This window comes from Leiobunum rupestre, chromosome 6 (assembly GCF_980474605.1).
Source record: "Leiobunum rupestre chromosome 6, qqLeiRupe1.1.hap1, whole genome shotgun sequence".
Lineage (NCBI taxonomy): Eukaryota > Metazoa > Arthropoda > Arachnida > Opiliones > Sclerosomatidae > Leiobunum > Leiobunum rupestre.
The window spans coordinates 22,090,844-22,114,137 of NC_143389.1; the positions used below are offsets into that span (position 1 = coordinate 22,090,844).

Genomic DNA, 23,294 nt, shown 5'->3' on the forward strand with positions numbered 1-23,294 from the left:
TTAAAGTTATATGAATCCAATTTCAAATGACGAAAAACCTACCAAACCTTATTTAATTAGTGCGCAAACATAAATTTAAAAAGCTGAAAATGAAGAACTTTAAATAACTAAAAATCTTAAGCATTTTGGACGTATAGTTGAGTTGCTCTTAGGGCGAGTGTTAAAAGGACCATGAGTATCTTGTTACAAAGAATGGTCATCTTGTTCGTGGTTCCTTTCCATCGAGTATCTTGTTAGAAAGAACGGAAGACGGCGAGTTTGGCGAGATCGGCGAGATCGAAAAAGAAGAAAGTGTTCAAAGTAATTTTTTCGCACGATTCGTTCGACGCGGCTTCCGTCGGTTCTATTGTTCTACGCTCGTTGAATGCAAAAACGTTCGATACCGAAAACTCGTTTGGACGTCTTCGTGTTTTTCGGATATCTCATACAAAATTCATTTTGGCCTCCGAGCGCCAAGATACCGGTATTTGCATTTTCATACGGTTAACGGTAGGAAAACGAGCGACTAGGATATAGACGTATATTCGGGTTTTCGCCGTATCACAAAAAGGTTATCCGAAAGCAAATTATCTCGGTGAGAAAGAGATACGTTCCTTCTTCTGTTTATTTCATTTTGTTCTTCCTTCAGCGCGTTTCTTATTTTGCATGGCACTTCGTTATTGCGGCGCCTTTTTCTATTTCTTTCGGGAATAAGAGAAGGTGTGTGAAACGTTTTTCAGGAACCAATAAATTAGATTACCGCTCGCTGTTAACCCCGAGTCTTCAGAGACACTGCGATGAATGACAATTAGATTACCGGAAAGAGGAAACTAAATCCGAATGAACTCGTATACCTTTCAAGTCGATTTCGGATATAATCGCTGTTTAGCAAAGGCCCTCTTTGATTGTAATTCCACCCGGGTAACTCCCAATTTTCGAGTTTACGCATTCCGTAACTAGATCAACGAGACGTAGTATTTTTAAATGAAAAAATTAATAAATAATATTTCATAAACTAAACCAAGCCTTTGTTAGTTGAATGCACGTGCGTAAAATCATAACCTTTTGTGAATAATATCGAGATATATACGCGATTTAACGAAGTTAGTAACCACCCTTTTTTGGTGCTGTTTCTTTTAAGGCTCTGAGCTGTACCTTCAAGGCGAAGTTTCAAGTTAGGTCTTCGCCTTAAAGGCCTATCGGCCGAAGTACCGCGTATCGGTTCATGTTACTTAATAAATATATTTTAGTTTCCCTAAACGTTGATAGTCTTTTTTACCTCTTCGGCGTTGTTCAATGCATGTCTCAGTCATTGAAATACTTTAAGTTTCTAAGGTAACGCCCTTACAAATGCTGTAGTTAATCCCGTTTTCAAATTTTATTCTAATAACAGAACCGGTACTTTGGTTTCACTATACACACAATCAACATTTTAATTCTATAAACAATTGATTTTATAAAATAACATCTTTAAATTCTTTTCTGCTCACAAGAATCCACGATCGATTTAAAGTAAAAGCAGTTTATATGCTCATGTGCTTCAAATGTGTTTTGACTTTCATTGAAACTGTAGTATGAAAACCTATTGTATTTTCAATATTCTTCAATTATTTTTAGTATATACTGTGTGTAAAACCCGCGAAAATAGTCGTAAGGTTTGAAGTGTTTTAATATTTAACATAAAAAACGTTTCACCCAACTATGAAAGCTTTTAAACTTAACGACATGTGGATGTTTTTCAGAGGACCGACCAAATTTGGAAGAAACGTTCGAGGAGCGGACATTGGACCCTGGTAATGCTCTTTCCCTTCGATGCGTCGCGTCTGGGAGCCCGTTGCCTCAAATCACTTGGACTTTGGACGACGCTCCTGTTCCTCAATCCAGAAGAATCAGGATGGGAGATTTTGTCACTTCTTTAGGGTACAGTAATGGTGTTTTAGTTAATTGTTCATTCAAGTATAAAACTACTAAAATTTATTTAAATATGGCTACCGTATACATTTTGACTATAGAGTACCGCTCTCAGCGTGTCAATGGAACTTAGGCTTTCATAGTTAGATTCTTAATGTCGTGGAAACTAAGGAAGACCAATTTATTTATTGGAATAAATTCGCTGTACTTGGGCCAACATAGGCGAATGATTTACAACCAACTTTTATCACTTGCCAGTAGTTTCAGGAAAAATGTTATATTTATAAAGTAAAGTTTAGATTTTTATAGGTAGTATTTTTTACTTCGGAAAGTCAAAGTTTCTTGCTTTTCAGATGAATGGTAATTTTCTTAATAATATTTAACATTAAATATTAATATTTAACTTTTTTCTGCCATGGCTTTTTATGAATAAATGAATGTAATAAGAGATTTAAGATGATTAAGTACTAGATCTAGTTTATTTTAGTTACACTAAATTTAGTCATGAAGAATCATTTATTAATATTAAACGTAGTTGTTACTCGTTAGATAATGAAAAATTTTGAAATATTGAATTGAAAATCCGAAACTTGTCCGGATATTGATTAAAATGTTGTTAGTAACGTTTACACTAATTTTAAACTGCAATATAAAAAGATATATCAGAAAATTGCAGTTAAATTAAAACTGATTGTGGGTATTTCGATTTTCGCCACTTGAAGACTAGAGGCCAGATAAGCCATGGCATAAAATCGATTTTAGTTTTTGTATTTAAGCCGCTTCGAGTAAAAAAGGTTGTTAGAAATCTACTGCAGCGACACAAAGCTTGTGTGACATAAACTATACTTTGCTTAGTGAAAAAAAAAGCCGTGATAAATAAAACTGGCCCAGTTGCCGTCACCACGTAGAAATGTATGCCTTTGTTTAGTCGTTTAATTATATTTTGTTTAGCATCGAATTTTCAATTGACATGTTGTCCATTTACGCACTGGAAGATGCGTGTTCGCTTCTATATAAACATCAAACGTTCTTTAAAGTCAGTCATAAATTGAGAAATATTTATCGGTCAATTATTCTATATTAATTAACATGTTGATTTTCCCACGAGAATCAGTCACGGAAATTGAGACAAAGCTTCGAATATTTCTAGATTATTGGTTAAGATAGAACCAAGAATGCATTTTTTAATTCTAAGGGAAAATGTCAATGTTGTGTCGATTTCTAGCGTGGCTTCGAATGCCATTTATGATCGAAAGTAAGCTCATTCCAACTAATTGAAAACCAATCAGCCTGTCACTTCATTGGTTCCTTTAAACTGAGGTATCCACTCATGATACAAAAAAGACATGTTTTAGCGCAAAACAAAAGTTGTGATGACATATGACCATTTTGGCGTAACCGTTTTTACAAAAGCGCTTCTCTTTTTAGGACCGTTTTAAGCTATATAAATATCACGATTTTGAAAGTAGAAGACGGCGGGGAATACAAATGCACGGCGGACAACGGAGTGGGCGTTGTCAGCCACAGAAACAAAATCAAAGTCATCGGGCCACCCGTTGTCCGACCAATGAAGAACGTCACAGCCGTAGCCGGTGAATTAATGGTCATCAAATGCCCGGCGTCCGGTTACCCACTGGAAAGAATCTTTTGGGAGAAAGGTTCGTATTTTATTCATTGTTAAGTTCATTTTATATGAATGTGGGTATTTCGTTAATCGATGGTAATTTGAGAGGACTAAAACGTCTAGAGAATATATGACATATATAAGCTTTAAGGATTTATGAGTTGTTTTGCTTAGAATTGCCTCGAAAAATACATATTCTCAGACGTATTTCGTGATTTGATCCTACTTTATGATCGCTCCGTTTTATTATTGATATGGGCCCGTATGGTTGCGAAGGTTTGATATGGAAATGGAGTCCGAATGATTTCTGCAACATTAAAGTTGTATATGAGTAGTTGTGCCCTTTTTCAAAGATTTTAATAGTTAATAAGTGAGTGACTGATAAAAAAATAAATACGGCGTACTCATTGAAGTCGATGCCAAAAAGTATCTATCTAATATTTTTTTAGATGAAACGGCTTTTTTTCAGACTTTTCTTTACTAAATCTTATAAAAGTTACAAAATAATTTCGATCAAATTGCAAAAAAAATTAGTTTAAGTAACGTAGTTTTCTTCACTTGGTATTATTAAAATATATATGAACTAGCTGGCTAGCCCCATTCTTTGTTGAGTTGATCGCATAATTTTTGTAGAGAAAGCACGATCCGGAAGTTTAAGGCGATAGGAAAGTGTAATGACACTCTAAAATTGTACAAGATGCCACGCTTACACAATTAAAGTTCGCCAATCAGTTGAATTCAAGTTTAATACACAAAAAAATAGAAACAAAATTCACTAAAAAGAAAGCTTCAGCATAAAATATTGGCAAGCGAACAAAAATGTAAAATGCACATGGCACAATTTTAAATCGTCGCTTGCTGTTTTGACGAATACGAACATAGATCCCAATGGTTTCGAATTTCACGTGTTTAATTTATTTAATATTATCTATTCATAGGAAATATTAATTAAAAAAAATCTTAGCGGCCCAACGAACCAAATCATGGGGGCCCCAACACCTCAGGTTTGGAGAAAGGCCATATACATAGCGTAATCTGCTTTTTTGTACATTGAGAACAATTGTGCAAAGTTAACGAGACAGACAGACTGACAGAGACACAAACCTTCGAAAGAATATATTGAATTACGTGTAAGCCATACAAATTGTAGTCGTAAAAATGTATTATACATCATTGGCATACCTATGAATTCAAAATCCATTGCTCAATTAGAGATACGGAAAAATGTCATTAGCTATTCGGTCTTTTCATTATTACTTTTTAAACATATTTCGTTTCAATAGAATTAGGCGAAGACCAACCAAATTGTAAATGATATACCTAGAATGTCTTTTGTTCGAAGAACCAAGTATTTTCAATTACATTATTTAGATTGGCTTCCTTTTTGTGATGACGATGTTTTACTTATTTTAAATGATCTCTTAACCTTTGTTCCCTCATTTTTTCCATCTGGCAATGCCAAATTCAACAGCGTTAGTAATATAACAACGGTCTTATTTTTTAATGGATCATCTACTGACATATTGAACAGAAACTCGTAAATTATAATTTACAGGCTCACGGCTAGTTATCAAATCGTTTTCTTTAATTAAATTATCCTAGTTAAATTCATTTGTATGAAATGTTTTCTGTGCGCTAAACTTCAAAAGATTCTAGGTAATTAATAGTTAAATACGTTCTCAATAACGTTCAGGTATTTTACACATTCGTTTATGTTTAATTAAACCACGCGAAATAAATTAAGTTCTGAAGTAAATAGCCCTTTGGAAATTACTCAACTAAAATAAATGACAAGAACCATAGGCTAATTCTTAAACCAAAATATTCTATAGTAAATAGTTAGAATTCTTATATCTGAATGCAAAGCAATTAACTGTCCTCATCAATTTTATGTAATTATTCTGGAATTGAACGTCTTTGAAATTGATTTCATGCGCCAAACTAGAGAATTCCTAAGATTTTACCATCATATATTATCGGAAAACGGTTTTACTGTAGATTAATATATTAATTTGAGAATAAACAATGGAAATGCTTGTCATTGGAAACTAAACAATTGAAGGTAGAGTGAAACTCTTCCATCTCTAGTAAGTTTTGAGTAACTTATTGTCAACTGCTACTTTAAAACCAAAGTCGATTTTGTTTGCAAAATATCTTTTAGAATGCATTTATTAAACGTTATGGCCCCAAATTTAATAAATTGTTTTCTGCAGACGGTAATCGCCTCCCAGTCAACCATCGCCAAAAGGTTTATGAAAATGGAACATTAGAAGTTTTCCACGTTGAACGATCAACTGACGATGGCCCTTATACGTGTGTTGCCAAAAATCCCCAAGGAATTACTGCCCTTAACACGGTCCATGTCCGTGTTCAAGGTAATTTTTTTGTTATCATTACCAAATATTCAACTTGTGGATTGACTAAAAGCACTATTACTGATACTATATCTCTTGAGGTACATTTATGTATACACAAATTAATTATTAGTTTAAGTGACTGGTATACTTAACTTCAAACGTTTGAGCAAATGACATAAAACATGACGCCTTGTTTCATAGTAAATATGAGCCAAACTATATAACATTAAACAATAACACAGGGAATTGGAATTTTAAAAAATGTTTATAAATTTAAATATTTAATCTTCGTACATAACCAAGTAAATAGACACGGGGGTATGTAAAAAGAATTTGAAAGGCCGTGGCTAGCCTTCAACTGGACGAGCTACTTACATCAGTAGTTAAAATTACTTTAACAGACATTTTCAGTATTGAGTATTCAAAGGTATTTGTTATTAATGCCACCTTCGTTCAGTTACCATAAGTGTAACTTTAATTACTCGGCATTTAAAGTAATGGTGAATATAAAGATTATAGATATAATTTTTATTTGCAATATGAGAAAGTTTTGATTAAAGCTATTATCATTCAAATATATGAAACTGATGTATAATATCAAGATATTTTGAGGATATTAAATTTCAAGATTCAAATATAAGTTATATCAAATATGATATTATTGACGTAGCAAATCGATTATGTAGCCAGAAAAGGTACGCATCAACGGAACCCAAATTATTTGAAACCAATTTCCTTCCTTACATTTTTTTAAGTTGATAATTAATGCCTTGGAAAAATAGCTCATTCATCCCGGAGCAATAAGGTGAGATTGGAAATGATAGCGTCATAAAGGTTAGGGAAGGGAATATTGGGAGAAGTTTTGAAAATATAAGGTGTTACGCTGTTAATAGGTTCAATATGAAATGTAATTTACGTATTTGAAATAGCCGTTACTTAATCTTTATTGGTAGAAGTGTAATAATTAGCTTTAAAATTCTTGAATCTAATTTTGTTTACGGTATTTACATTTCATTTTAATAACATATCGATTAATTATTCTCTAATAGTTAAACCAGCCATAGAACCATTTGTCTTCTTGAAATCTCTTCGTGAAGGTCAGAGATCGTCGGTGATGTGCACCGTTGGCAGCGGTGATCTTCCAATTAAGATAGAGTGGTTGAAAGACAGCGTACCGATCACTGGAGACACTGGAATTAGATTAAACGAAGCAGCAGATTACTCATCAACTCTTCTCTTCAAATCTCTAAGACTAGATCATCGTGGTAATTACACTTGTGTGGCCACGAATGAGGCCGGCACTACCAGTCACACTGCCACTATGGTAATTCACGGTAGGCTCTTCTACTTTCTGCAAATTGCATTACATTTTCACCTTTACAGTTTTGACTTCCTTTGTTTGACATATGTTTTCTATTCGCACCGAATAATAGTGTTTTTACAAAGTTGTTATTAAAAAGCATACTATTGCTACCTATAGAACACAATTAAACAAAAGTTGAGATTTTCACTTAGAGCTGAGTTTTTGCTATAGTTGAAATTGTTTTTCAAATAAAGTTTAGAAATATGGCTCAGGGAATTGAGCGTTGTAATTCGGTCGTGTGACCCATTAATAGTCAATGTGCTAAAAAATTCAAAGAATTCGAAACAATATCAATTGCTACTGTAGATTTTCTTTATAATATAAACAAATGCCTCAAATGTTTTTTGGTGGTATGTTAAAAGTTGTTTATTATGAAAAGTGCAGAAACTGTACGGAAAAGGGTGTCGTTTGCCAATGGTGAAATTTTTGAATTTTCGACATAAAAATAGCATCGTTGTATTAGTAACAATTTTAGTTATAATAGCCTTAATTCGTTACGATTGAAGAATTGGATTTCATTTATTTAACAGTTCAGCCCCGATGGCTATTGGAGCCCTCAGACGTATCTGTGATAAAAGGAAGAGGAGTCGTTTTAGACTGCCAGGCAGAAGGCTTTCCTAAACCAAGAACGCGATGGACCAAATCGTCAGGTGAATTTCTTTTTATTTCGATTAAAAATCTCCAGCCCTTCAATTGTTCCATACTTTATTAATTCCAAAGAAAAATGTATCGGAATCGATCGTTCGAGTTAGAGTGGTCTGACGCGCAGAGATATTTTGGTGGTTTTGGAAACCCGACCACGTAAATTCAGTGTATTTCTTAACTGTACTTTATTCCAGGGATAAATAAAAGGCCTACTAGATTAGTTCTTTGTAAGAAGAGAGTGTGGCGAACCGTTATCTTGATAAAATGTATTGTTTTTATAAGGTTCTTCGAAATTCATTGAAAATCATTTTAGAACCGTATAAAGTAGCTTTTCTGGGGATTTCAAATTACTAAACGAAATATTAATAATAGTATTTAATGAAATATGTTTCTTTAACTAGCTAATTTAAACGACACGATATATTTATCTTTATTTGCCATCATTAAAAATTTGTTGATAAGTGCGTACTGAACGGATTTCTAGATACATTCTGAAAAACCCAATACTTCAAAAATAAATGATCAACATTAAAGCCAAATATTTTCTTTCAAGTAGACGATATATCCTTCAATCGTGTCTTCTAGTTTTGTCGGTGTCCATATTGTAAGAGGCTTAAGCGATATTTTATTTTTCTTCTCATTCTGTTAGGCGACATTCCGGGAGACTACAAGGCCATAGTCAGCAGTCCTCACCTACAAGTCTTTGAAAACGGTTCTTTATCGGTGACGCAGGCGCGAGTGGACGACGCGGGATATTATCTCTGCTCGGCGAACAATGGAATAGGACAAGGACTCAGCAAAGTCGTTCGACTGAACGTTCACAGTAAGCGATTTTATTCTCGTTCTCTCTCTCAGACTGGTCCACGGAGCTCCCTTATCGGCCCTACCCCGAAAGCCGGGATATACGCGGCTGTAATAAAATCATTCCGTCTATCCGCGAACCCGGAGCTTGAGATTTCCGCTTTCGAGCCCCGCAAGACCACAATCCTCAATGACGACGCATCTTACTCCCTATATATCGAGGAAATTGAACCTCGTTCTAAAGATATATTTTCCGCAAAACCTTCTTTCTGTTTAAGTTCGGTTGAATTCCTATTTTCTCCTAAATGTTTTCAACAAATTTCCTTTTACTTTAACTTAAACGATATTTCAAAATTGACTATTTTATTTTATGTTATCCGTATTTTATTTTTAATAAGAATTTATATGTTTATACTTTGAGGAAATGACAATGTTGAGATGAGTTTTGTCGTGGCTCCCAATGCTCCTCATAAATAAAATAATATCCCTAGAACGAAAGTCTTTGGTGGCGGTGTAAAATTCTACCACGATTCACGCTGATCGGCTCAACATAGTGATTATTGCCCATTAAAAATCAATACATTCTCGCTAGCAGCAAATATATCAATTAAGATCTGTTTCAACAATTTCGGAAACGTTATCGATTTTAAAATATTACTTTTAGGGCTTTGCAAGTACTCAAATTCGACCTCGAATATGTAATAAGAGAATACTCGTCGATTTCCGAGTACCGAAAAGAATTTGCGTACTCGATTACTTGAATAAGCTGCTCTCTAAACTCGTTGAGTATTTGTTTTTCTATCCTCGTTGCTTCAAAGTACAAAGAGGGGTTTTTACAACTTTTTGGTGGGCAATAAACGGTACCTACAAAGTTGTGGAAACTGTGGTTCATTTAAATCAAAGGAATACTCATATTTTATTAAATTTTATAATTACTTAAATTAAACCTGCTCTTAATCAAGTACTTGATAACACGACTCGTTAAAAATATTACTCGAGGTTTTTTTTTAGTTACTCGACTCGAATAAGAGAAAGTTTCCCCTTAAACTGGTAGTTGATTGCTCGATTTTATTGAACATTTTATTCGAATAAACATAAGAATTTTACAAGTGAGGCTCTATGATACCTTCGTTTGCCGCGATACATGTTTGGGCACGATGAAGCATGTTTTGAAACGAGCGTCTGATCCTATCTGGAGTGACAAGTTCGAAGGCTGCAATGATTCGGTGACGCAAATATTCGATGTTCTCAACCGGCGTCTCGTAAACTTGTGCTTTGATGAACCCCCACACGAAAAAGCTCATCGGAGTTAGTTGCGGAGACCTCGCAGGCCATCGAACTTGACCGTTCCTGCCAATTCAATTTGCGTCACCGAATAATTTCATTTACGTACAAAAATTCGAAGGCTATTGGCCCCGATGGACGGATTGTTTTTTTCAACAGCTCATATCTTCGTGAAAAAGGGTTCTCTTCCAATGAAACCTATTTTTTTGAACATTTTCGACAGCACTCTACAACTTTCTCATTGAAACGTTTTTTCTAGCACCTACCGTTGAAAAACAATTTATTACAAAAACCCGAAAGAATTTCCGATTTTTCGGAAATTTAGAAATAATACCCGGAAAATTTCGCAACTCTCTATCTCTTGCAGTTTCTGAAAAAAATGCCCAGTCAGAAAAATTCAAAACACCTTGTATAATTTCTCAAGCATGCCACTTTATGAGCAATTTGCATCAATTTATTCCCCTTAATTATATTAAGTCAGTAAGACGTCATATATAACTGTTGAGTAGCCTAAATGTGTTGTCTTTGAAGTTAAAGGAATAGTCGCCATTGGACAGTAAAACGAAAGTTGATCAATTGGTGCCTTTATAGGCGGGGTTCATTAACGCGTAACGGACTAACCGTCTAGTAAACGTTAGGGTTTCTTATGTACAGTACGTTTCTGCTGTCGACGTCACGTTGCTCATCGGTTGCTCAATAGCGTCATCGGTATTAAAGCAGGTTTTCGTCAAGGTTGCTAGAGACGCTAATATAGGTTTGCTCGCGCGGACGTTTTTTAAAGCTTAAAATACGAGACAAAAAGAAAGTGGTAGGGTCTAATGATTACGTCACTAAAACAATCGATTAAAGTTTCAGACGTAATAAAGTACGCTAAAAAATATCAAAAATACATTGGTTAGGTAGTCAAAAGTCAGAGCAAATATAATCTGAGGACATAATAAATTTTTTTTTAAATCGTGACGTTGGTGTCAGACCCTTGGGTACGTTCAGTAACGCTCATCAAAAACATCGCTGAGTAATCGATGCCAACATTTTGTTACTGTACGATTTTTCACGTTTCCGATTTGACGTCACGATAGGCATCCGATGCTCATCAAAAAAACCATCTCGGCGAGAAGGTTTTTTGATGACTTGACGTCAAACGCATCGGTGTTAACATTTATAGCCGCGATCTTTAAAAACAGCGCTGACTAAAATAACACCGTTCAGTAACTTCCTACGTCACTATGACGATGAGCGGTCATAAAGCAAACATCAAGTAAAAACTGATTTTCCCCAGATTCGCGTTACTGAACAAATTTTTTTATACGTGGGAATTTTAGTTAAGCCTTCATACACTAGAGGTGCTATTAGGTAGGCGGCTTTAAAAAAAAATTGATAATGGACTTAGAAATCGTTCAGAGAGGTTCTACTTTACGTTGAGCAACGGGATCATGAAAACATTTTTCTCAGAAACGGTTTATTATCCCTTAAGACTTATAACTCAACGCAGCCATATGCAAAATGTATTTGCAATTTAAATTGAAATACATTTAAGGTGCTCAAAAACTTCAAAGATTTTCCGTTGACCAAAAATAGGGATTAAGAATATTTCAAAAATGTTTTTTGGTCAATTGGGGATTTTTAATATAGACGCATGCACATATTGCCTACAGGGAAATATCCAAAAAGGGGCGAAATCCACCAGAGGTACCATCCTATTTAATAATGTTTGAGGTAGATGGCGACACTATAAAGTTTATGAAAAAAACCTTTTTTAAAAGTTATTAATTAATTACTAAATTATAGTACTTTAAATTCTTATTAAAAATATATAATTTTTGTAATTCAAATTAACAATTAATTTTAACATTAGTTAACACTCTACGCCATAGATGACACTATAATACGATTTTAAACTATCCAATCAGGGAAGATAATTTGGTATTTTAAATCTCGACAAAACCGTTCTCCACTAAAAATTGAAAACTTTCAACCAATCGTTGAAAATCGAAAATATGACGTCATGCTGCTATCAGAGCGACATCTACTAACAAATAACGCCATCACCACGTTACCTCGGATGAATATTACCCCTTTAAAGTCGTCTTTGCCCCTTAATTATTGTAAATCGATCTATAACGATGAAAATTTCGGTTTTAAATGAAACGATATTTAAGAGTGGACAGTGACATTTAGCTTTAGATTAACCACGATTAAATTGATATTTACGTTACGTTCAAAAGGAAGTATAAAACCACAAAAAATATTTCTACTTTTCAAATCATTATATGAAACCTCTTTGGAATGTCATGCAAATATCATACCGTCCCAAAACGATTTTAAGGAACATCCTACTGTTCTAATAGCAAGACTTATTTCGCAAATATTGTTGAACATGGTAATTTTATTGATTAAGAAACCGTTTATTTGCGCTGGATAAATTTTGAAATTATAATATTTTACTATAAAATTAATTATTTCATTATGTATGCGCGAATTAAATGTATTTTCCAAACTTTTCATACAGTGTTATATTTATTAATTGTTGGCCCATTTAAATTTTAGTAAGGTTTCGTTTTACGCAACTTAACAGTTATTTCTTACAGTTGCTGCTTACTTTAAAAGCAAGTTTGCTGCTGAGATGGTCCGAAAAGGACACTCTGCTCGTTTGAAATGCCACGCTCTTGGCGATAGTCCAATCACCCTCAATTGGCTCAAGGACAACTACTCCATTAGTCCCGGTCCAGATTCAAGGTACTTTTTTTAACTACTGTCGTTTTCCATTGCTCACACCGGTACAATTTGGGTATTGTAGTTTTTTCTAAAAAGCTATCGTAGTGTAGTGCAGTTAATTTTTCTTCAACAGCTGTAATTTTCATTTCAGTATGATAGTGTATGGTTTAGTTGATAAAGCTTAGCTTAATTATTTTACGTTAATTAATCATGGGTGTTGTTATCTAAGGTTTGAGCTTGTGGAATCACAGGATTCATCGGGAGTAACGTCAGATATTATAATTACGAAGACGGACAGAACGGACTCGGCGCTTTACAAATGTGCCGCAAGGAACACCTACGGAGAAGACGAAACGAAAATTCAACTTATAGTTCAAGGTAATGTTTCTTTATCATATATCTGTATCTTTTCACAATGTTTACAAAAATAATATGCATAAAATAATAATTTCCAGAGCCGCCTGATAGTCCAATGGATTTAAAGGTCATTGAAGCCTCCAGCAGAAGCGTCAAACTGGAATGGGCCTCACCTTTCAATGGAAATAGCCCAATAACGCAATATATAGTGGTTCATAAAGACGACTCAAGTGAGTAATTACTTAAAGCAGTAGAATATTACATACCGCTAATTAGTGATTAGTTTCAAACATCTTTATTTAACAAAACGTTTTTCGAAAGGAAAAACTGGGTGGGGTGAAATACATCAGATACCTTTTTTTTAAAAAAAATATGTTAAATATTCCTACCCTTGGGAAATTTTACTTTTTTTCGATAACTACGGTAATACACATGGTGAATGTTTAGCAGTGATTCTGCGTAGACTTCTGGCGTTAGGGGCTCACTATAAACTTTCTAGAGCCTGCAACGGGATACATTTCTTTTTAATAGCGTAGATAGATAGTTTACTTATAAAAGATCAATTATATACTTGCCTTTGTGTATACGTTATCTCAATATTGAAAACCAAACACAATTCTTATATAGTTTGCAAAATTATATTTACTTTGAAGTTTATACTTCAATAATGAACTATTTGAGTAGGCAAACACTTCCATACAAATGCTTGTAACGGAGTAGTTTAACAAAAGAAGATAATTTTAAAACTTTATTAGGAAGATTCTTAATACTGTACTACTTATAAAATTATGCCAATTAAGATATATATGGCAATAAATAAAATCATGTTTTTTTCAACAATATTATAGAGTTACAAACTATCATCTTAATCCAGTAGTGATTTTATTTATCTGAAATCATTAGGTAATTGGCACACAAAACCGAAGAACACTAGTTTTCCAGGAACGGAAACAACTGCCAGCATACATAGTTTGAAGCCAGCTCACATGTACCACTTCAGAGTTCTCGCTGAAAATAGAATTGGCAGAAGTGAACCAAGTCGATCTGTTGAAATTCTCACTGCGGAAGAAGGTAAATAGCAAATTGAAAGTCAAATCACGTTTCATATCTTAGAATTTTTAATACCGCAATTATATTTGAGCCGAAGGATGAAAACCCGGTTGTCTAGGATTGAGTTATTTCATTTGAATAATTCATAACCAGAATACCCTAACCATTTTAAATTATCCTTTAACTAACTAAAAACATCAATAAAATAAATATACTATGAAAATAAGTTAAGATAAATTCACAAGGTTTGGATTTTATTAACTTTAGTTTTCCCAAATAAATGTGACATAACATATTTGAAAGAACCTCTCGTTTGTAACCAATATTCCATGTTAAAAGGGCCACGCTGGCTTTTGCATTTTGTTAACCGCACGAGCTACGCAAGGCAGAAAATTTCCAGAATATGATTCGTATCACTACATATCTCAAATGCTGGAGTCCTTTCATTCAATACTCTTTTTGTCAAAGAAAGCGGCTTCGTTCAAGAACGGTTCATTTAACACAAATTTAATTTGCTTTCAATAGACCGAATTATTTTCTTTTCATAACCGCGACAGTTCTTAAAAATCGCTAGATCCAACGTCGTTTAAGAAGATTGTAAATTAAACATCAGCTTCAATACTCTAGCAGACGCATTCTCAGTTCGTGTTCTTTATTCCATTAGCTCCAGGGGGCCCTCCGCTGAAGGTACGGGCGACGTCGACCAGCTCCAAGTCCGTCAAGATAACATGGCGCGTAGGTACACACCGTTATTATTTAACGTTCACGCCATCGTTTCATTCGAACTTTATCCATCGGCACTTTTCAGCCTCCCTCAAAGGACCTTCAGAATGGAAAGATAACGGGTTACTACGTAGGGTACAAAGCTTCGGGAAGCAAAGATCCTTACGTGTACAAAACCCTCGACACTGATATTCAGGTGAAAGACGAAGTACACATTGCTGGACTGAAGAGGAGCACCAAATACGGAGTCATTGTACAAGCGTTCAACAGTAAAGGCGCGGGGCCGCCTTCCGAAGAAGCTTCGGTCGAAACGTCTGAATACGGTATGGCCGAGCTCTTATTTCTTTTCCTCAAAACATTCCTTGTAATACTTTGAATTTTCAACGATATATTTGATATATTCTTTTCAGTAGATTTAAAGAAAAATTAATACCATCAAATTAAGTTGGTTTTATTTTCTTTAAATTTTTTGATATATAGGTCAGTCAATTTCGTTTGCTCCTTTCTAAAATTAAAAAGAATCAAGCTTTTCAAACTTTATAATAACGTTAAAACTATTTAAAAAAAGCATTGAGTAAAGAACTACCAACCCTTTTTCGAAAAAACGAATTACCTAATTACCACTGTTCCATCCACGTTTTATTACAAAACCCTTTTAAAAATAACAATGCAGTAGCTTTAAAGTTTTAAACAACAACGTCGTTAGTTCTTCGACTTCCGAGTAGAAACATTCTTTAAAATCGGTTAAGTGCGCGCTTTCAGTTCGCCGGCTAACGCAAACTAGACCCCGACGCCGCCGAAGTACCCCCCGGCACGCCGCCGACGCCGATATTTTTTCAACGCCACCGCCGATTTTAAATTTTAGTCGGCGCGCCGCCGCCGCCGATTATTTTCCAGCGCGACGCCGATTAGTTCTGTATAAAATGCTGCCACGCGGTTTTCACGGTTTTCAGCAGTAGCGAAGCTTGGAATTATTATATGCTGTTAACATATGTAACATAATTACTCATAAGTATGCCACTAGCTCTATTTCTTCACTAACGGTTTGTTTCACAGATATTGCGTCATCCGTATCCTAGGTAATATTTGACGTCCTATTTGATGTCATATTTGACGTCATCGAATCTCAAATGCCGATTATGCCGTCGAACAATTAGCTCTACGTTTGATAAACTGACGGCCATTATTTTAGTAAACAAATAGGTTTGAACAACCAAGGCTTAAGAGCTAAAATGAACTACAATATACTGGCAAGTACAATTAATATGCAAATTAATGAAGTTTTCGGAAACTCAGGTTCTAAAATAATTTGCATTGCCAAATATTGGATTAATAATCCAAGGTCAAATAAAAGAAGCAGGTTTGCTGGAAAAAATATTTAAAATTCAGGTTGAGCTTTTCTGGGGCATCTACAAGGTTGGAGTCTTTGCAGATTCTTTTGAGCCTAAGCCTAACTCTTCTAGGCTTGGTATGGGTTTTAATAACGCTGGTGGAATATCCATCCCACTTCAACATCGACTTGTTCCATTTTCGGAAAGCGATCTCTGAACCGTATTGGTCATTTTCCCCAACCTTTTCTTTTTCTGAACTACTCATTATTTAACTTCATCTACACAAACCATACTTATGAGTAATTTTGTTACATATGTTGTTAATTATTATTCTAAACAAGCGTAAATAAAATAAGCCTATACTTGGAATAAATTAAACCAGGAGCAGGACCACAGGTGGGTTGTATTGTACTTTCTAGTATAAAAATATTTTTTTTTATAAAAAAAACGCCGGTTCACGCTGCCGCCGCCGACAAAAATTTCGCGGCGTCGGGGTCTAACGCAAACAAGTACGTTTGTAATCTAATTTTAACAAATTGCACACCTTTGGCTAACCCAGGGTACACGAAGAATTAACAACGTCGTTTGAACAATACTAAAACAAGCTTTATGTAATGGTATGAGTATTGTCGAAATACAATTATCTGTTTCTTCGTGTGCCCGGGTGTACCGCAAATGTCTCTCTTTGTATACTCGTACTTATTTCGCCAAAAGATGGTTTTTGTTATTCACACTATTTAAACCATTATTTAATGCTTTAGTTAGCAGCCAGATAATATTCAAAACATTTAAAGTAGAAAATCCTGGAGGATAAAATGAAATTGATTATTTAGTAAAACGACCAAATTTATCTTGCAAAATTTGTTATGGAGGAATTCAACAGAACATTACTGGGATCTTTAAATGGGCTACATTGATGAACTCTATGTCTCAAAGAGCGAAACCATGTTAAAATTAATTTGTAAGGGTTGATTAATATGTTCTAATTTTAGAAACGGAAATATTGTTCACAAACACGAAAGCAAAATACTCGTGCTTCAAATGCTTAGTTTTCTTTTTTGCAGACCCACCTACAACCCCAAAAATGGAGATATTAGAAATAACGTGGACGTCTGCCCTGCTTGGATGGACTCCCACCAGGGACACTGAAAATCCAGTTTCAGGTTTGTATTGTGGTACACACCAAAGATAATTATTCAAAAATCAGTTCTTTAAACTAAAAAAAACGGCGTTTATTCTTTAATATATAACGGCTAAGAGGGGACAGATATTCACAATTTATATTATATGAATATTAATATAATACATTTTTTTCAATTCTTCTATGAGTATTTATGTGAAAATGTATTTATCAGGCTAGCTGATAAATAAATAAATAACATAAATACTAATAGAAAGAATTGAGACAATTGTATTATATTAATATTCATATAATCGGAAGCCTCTAACTAAATTCGTGAAACGTCTCGTTTTCGAACTAGAGTTATTCGTAGGGATACAGATTTGATAAGGCGATATGTGGCTAGAAAATATAGTCCTCTCGATCAGCACCGTAACCAGGATTTGATTTCAGGGTCGGCACGCAATGGAAAATAATAAAAAATAAATAAAAAATTGTACATACAACCATACGCTTCAGGGTGGGCACGGCCCGACCCCCCCCCCCCCTGGTTACGGCCCTGCTCTCGATATATTCATACCGAGGGACTTCAGGTGTAAAAAATCAGGAGTGAAATCACGTAAATTTTGTAGCTTTAATAGCTTAAATCAATTGAATATTGAAAATTCGAAATCACTTGAAATCTGAAATCAGATGTACCAAATTTCTTACATTGGAATGATTGGATAGCCCCTCTATTCATACGCGAGCATGCAGTAGCGGAGAAAATATTTGAAAAATGCAGACTATTCAGTGTTGCTAATGTTTGAGGAGCGAAAATCCCACTGTCCAGTTACAAATTTTTCAGCCAAACCCCGAAAACGTTTTAGCCACGCCCCACCCAAACTCAGCGGAAAACATGCAAAATATTTTCTAGTTTCGTAGACTAGCGCGGTGAACAATTAAATTAAAAAATACAAATAGTTTCATTCAATTTGATTTACAAAAAGATAAGCTTGATGATATTTTCGGAAACAGGCCTAGTGGTTTTTCAAAATTAAGAAAAACTTTTAAGGTCAAAAATCCCACAAAATCAACTATTTTCGCTTAAAAATTCCTTTATCCCGCACAGCCTAAAAAATCGCGAAAAATTATCCCACACATTGGCAAAACTGAGACTATTATTTACATTTTAGCTCGTAGAATTCCCCATTGAGTTGGGAATATTAATCTAGAGGTCCATTCAAAACGTCGGATTTCAGTATTTCGCGAAACAAGTTTTTAAAAAGTAAGAATTCTGCCGTCTGCTCCCAAATGACGAGAAAACTTTATCATTCTACCTGTGGCGCCTTCTATCTCTCAATGGTTCGTTCCGGCAAAAATATTTTTTTTTTTCAAAAGTAATGGATGGCGCCACGGGTAATATGATAACGTTGTCTCGTCATTTTAGAGGAGACGGAACATTCGTAATTTTCAAAAAACTTGTTTCGCGGGGAGCAGATTTGATTGGAACTCATAGATATAAGAAATGTATATAAAGGTCTAGATAAATTTCGGGGCGTCTAAGCCTAACATAAAATACGGAATTGACACCTAGCAGACACCGAGGAAGGCACGTGACCGGAAGCGCGAGGTCTCTTAGCATTTTAGTACTAAGTGCTTGACCTTTCCGCAGGCCGTAGTCTTAAGACACCATCTGTTGGTGACTTTTAGTATAATTTTTAAGCAGGAGACAATGGCTCTAGTGATGATAGCACGAGCTTTCTTACCGATAGATAGCGCCTTATAAGGATAGCCTGCAGAAATTACTCGTTTCTGCTAGCTGTCACCTCCGTATTCACTCCCTTTGAAATATTTTATCTTGGCCTTTATATACGTTTCCTATATCTATGTTGGATCTCTAGATTAATATTCCCAACTCAATGGAATTCCCATAGGATGTTGCTCATTTGCTGGGGATTTTAAATTTTGAGGGACTCGCCTCGTTTTGATTGATATTGGTAATTTCTACATTATTTCTATTATTTGCTATCATAAAAATGTATACTAATGAACAATAATCCTGATTCTGAAGGCGATATCTCTATATAATTTCTCAATACGCTTTGAAAAAACTTAAGCCTTGCCCGCCTTTCGCGTTTAAAGTTTTAAACCAAAGATGATCTATACCTACGTTTCAGGTTTTCCAACCGACGTTTTGGAGAGCAAACTACTTTTTCGCTACTTGTCGAAAACAAGACGTTTCAAAAGTTTTACATTGGCGGTATAGGGAGTTGGAGGATTCTCTTTTGATATAATATAAATTGTTAATATCTTTATCGTCTTAGCCGTAGTATTTTACAGAATATACGCCGTTTTTTCAGTTCAAAGAACTGGTTTTGTATTAGTACCTTTTTTATTTTTATAAATATTTGATATTAATGTTCAGTAATATCGACTATTTGTTAAAGTAATTGACTCATTCGTAGTTAAGTACAATATCCAAAATAATATTTACAACAGTCTAGCTACCAATATAAGCCAATCAAGAGTCCTACTTTCCCTACTCCTTGCCATTTAGTCCTACTACCAAAATAAGCTCCATCTAGAGTCCTATTTTATATCTTTACAATTTTTCTGAAGCATTTTTTAATTATGTAATAATTGTACCAAGGCTTAACTTTCTAACGTCATTTTTGGAAAATAAATAGCGTTATTAATACTTTGAACGTTCCACTACCAGATTTGAAAACTAAAGAATCACTTCTTTGTTTATATGGCCTGACTACCTTTTTATTCTATACTATTACTAAATACCTGAAACGTTTCACTACCAGATTTCGAAATGAAATAATCCTTTCTTTGTAGACGTTTTAGGCAGTTGGTTTTAATCCGTTGCTGTGATAATTCTCAGTTGGAAAATTATCATAAGAAATTGTATCCGTCATAACCATTGAATTTGGAATAATACCGCTAGTCGGGAGTCGTGGTTTCGCAAATCAAATTCTGAAATTACGAGTCAGCGCTCTCAGCCGTCAGCTCATAATACGGGTGGCGCCATCTATTACTTTCAAAGTACATTAGTACTTTTAATTCAATTGAATAGTATATAGTTTCTGCCGCTAACAACGGATGGCGCCACTGACAAATGATAGTGTACTTAATTTTGAAACAATTGTTTCGCAGAAGGCAGATGGAAATGGTCATTCTAGCTGTAATATTCCCAATTCAATGGTCATAACATTGCATACGTTTTCCAACTCTATTCGATTAACTATACTAACATTTCATATCGTGAACAATTTTAAACGGAATATTTTAGGTTTGGTCGAAGTACATAATTGATATAAAGCATAAAAATACATTTTAATATGAAATCCATCTTATTTAAACTCAATTTCAATTTCAAGGCAGCATTGAAATTGATAAATATTTAATTTCATGAAACGGATCAATCGGTAAATTTTAAATTTATTAATTAGAAAAAATTATCTACATCTGGGCTTTGAAGCTTTTGTTTTCACACACACTCGGAATACATATCAATACTAGCTGTGACCAGTCTGAACACTACCAAATGCTGGAATTTTTCTTCCACTACCAGAAATATTTTTCGCTAGATAAAATAATTGCTCAGAAACCAATAATATACGTGGCTTAACAGTATTTGACTGTTTGAGGTACTCAATGCATTGATAGCTGATTTTTGCAATTAAATCAAAGTTATTCAAAATTCCAAAAATGTACATGGTTTCTTACTCCAAATATTTTTTAATTCGTCGAGAACATGTCATAACCAAACGACGGTTATAACTAATAGTTAATCTCTTAATTTTATATTTGAGCATAAATTGTATGCTGGGGTATTTAAATAATGTATTACAAGTATTTCATAAACTGGGAAATCACAAATTTATTTTGATCAAGGTTGTTCTCCTTTCTAGGCTACCTTATTTTTCAAAGGGCTGACAAAGATGAGTGGCAAGAAATAAAACTGCAGGGCGAACACGGTTCGTACAAAGCCGTCCATCTTCGTTGTGGCACGCGTTACCAGTTCTTCCTCAAATCTTACAACGAAGCCGGCCGAGGAGAGGCCGGTGAAATCATCAGCGCCAAAACAGAAGGAAAAGGTAAAATTCCACATCAATCCACCTTTTTCCAATTGACCTTTCTATAAATTCCTAGTTAAACAGGCCAAAAACTTTCACAAAGACAACTTAGCGCTACTTCAGTAGGACTTGCAAACTCCTTGGTTTATAAATTTTGCTTATGCTCATTCCTGTTTGATTGGCACTTTCTTAAGCGTCACCCATAAACTCGATTTTCAAAATATAGCTAATGTAGCCTACGTTAAGATAGTATATTTCAAAATATAGTAAGTCCATAACTGAACTATTTACAAAATCAATGAGATATAGTTCATTAACTTTTTATAATGGTTTGTATAAAACTATAACCTTTAAAGGGTTCCATCGGCCTCGTATGGGGATGACAGTGGGGGGCGAAATAGCACTATTTTTTTAACGCGGAAGTAGACAAATTTTTGGTAATACGAAACTTTAAAAAACACGTGGTTATTTCGCGGAAATTCGGATTTCGATATCGGTCGAAATGGACGAAGTTTTGTCACCTAGGCCTAGTTTGCTTTTATTGGAATTTAATTAGAATTAATATGGAAAGTTGTTCTTGTTCAACGAATTGTCTTAGTGATTGATTTTCTTTTCGTTTATCATGTATTTTATTATTACCATTAATTTCATTGCTCGACATTGTTAAAACCGAAAATTTTAAAACACTGGCGAACTCGCGGAGGAATACTACGCGGTCATTGTACATTCGCTTAGCGCGACGTGCGCCTTCTAGTGGCGGTAATCGAAATCCAAATCCGGACTGGCTAGGGGGGGGGGCGAAAGTATCTCTCCTTACGAGGCTGATGGAACCCTTTAAATGATTAGGATTTTGATCAAAAATCCACTATTTATCCAGACAACTAGGTTGGCAGGTTTGCCAGATAATTCTTTTAAGAGCCTCGCTGGTTCATGAAAAATCGGGCCAAACCTTCTGCCTCTCTATACGCAAAATAAGCACATAATAAGTATTTTTTTAGAAAAGTCTACTGCTGGATAAAACTTTCAAATTGAAGATTTATATTTAATTTCTTTTAAGTCGTGAAAGAAAGCTTAAAATGTAAATATAAAAATTCTAACAATTGAAGACCGAAATAAAAATGTAAAAATTCTAACAATTGAAGACCAAAATAAAAATGTAAAAATTCTAACAATTGAAGACCAAAATAAAAATATAAAAATTCTAACAATTGAAGACCGAAATAAAAATATAAAAATTCTAACAATTGAAGACCAAAATAAAAATATAAAAATTCTAACACACGAAGACAAAAATAAAAATATATAATAACCAAAGAAATATAAAAACAATATATAATAACAAAATCTATGACTATAAGTCTTAAAGTTTGTCCTTTTATTTATTTATTTGTATGTCATGTTCCGAAAAACTCGAGAACGGTTAGCTTTGAAATTTTAACTCAATGTTCAGGGCCTGATTTCTATCTAAACGCGCCTAATTCCAAATACCTGACATGGTTATTAATCTAATTCAATTTTATTTTTATTTCACTCGACTTTGGACTTTTTTTGCTTCCCCTATCTCCTATTTTGAGTTCCTTGCACCCGTCCCGACCTTTAAACTTTTTAACGGGTTAGTGTGAAATTCGTAGAAGGGGAGTTAGTGTGAAAGAAAGGGACTTCGTAGAAGGGGAGGTTTAGTTGGAATTTTTAAGTAGTTCAGGACTTTTTGCTACGCGTATTGCGTTTTTGCTACAGCGTTTACCTTTCTTACGTTCCAATCAGATCTAATTCATTAAAACTAAGACCCCGGGTGAAGCCGGTATTTAAAGCTAGTAAATATATAAAAACTAAATAAATATAAACAAAATAAATATATAAAAACAAAATAAATATATAAAACAAAATAAATATATAAAATAAAAATAAATATATAAAAACTAAATAAATATAAACAAAATAAATATATAAAAACAAAATAAATATAT

General features: G+C 34.3%; 1 protein-coding gene across 1 annotated transcript in view; it reads left to right on the forward strand.

The window, feature by feature from the left end:
- Nucleotides 1-23,294, forward strand: part of LOC149940308 (cell adhesion molecule Dscam1-like) — a 153,547-nt gene that overhangs the window by 124,971 nt on the left and 5,282 nt on the right. The window contains exons 8-21 of the mRNA XM_090177193.1: nucleotides 1,722-1,899; nucleotides 3,319-3,548; nucleotides 5,728-5,889; nucleotides 6,921-7,205; nucleotides 7,765-7,884; nucleotides 8,529-8,702; nucleotides 12,553-12,700; nucleotides 12,909-13,057; nucleotides 13,135-13,266; nucleotides 13,940-14,107; nucleotides 14,751-14,821; nucleotides 14,895-15,132; nucleotides 17,205-17,303; nucleotides 21,163-21,348. Coding sequence (XP_090033319.1) covers nucleotides 1,722-1,899; nucleotides 3,319-3,548; nucleotides 5,728-5,889; nucleotides 6,921-7,205; nucleotides 7,765-7,884; nucleotides 8,529-8,702; nucleotides 12,553-12,700; nucleotides 12,909-13,057; nucleotides 13,135-13,266; nucleotides 13,940-14,107; nucleotides 14,751-14,821; nucleotides 14,895-15,132; nucleotides 17,205-17,303; nucleotides 21,163-21,348 — 2,340 coding nt within the window. The remainder of the gene's footprint in view (nucleotides 1-1,721; nucleotides 1,900-3,318; nucleotides 3,549-5,727; nucleotides 5,890-6,920; nucleotides 7,206-7,764; nucleotides 7,885-8,528; nucleotides 8,703-12,552; nucleotides 12,701-12,908; nucleotides 13,058-13,134; nucleotides 13,267-13,939; nucleotides 14,108-14,750; nucleotides 14,822-14,894; nucleotides 15,133-17,204; nucleotides 17,304-21,162; nucleotides 21,349-23,294) is intronic.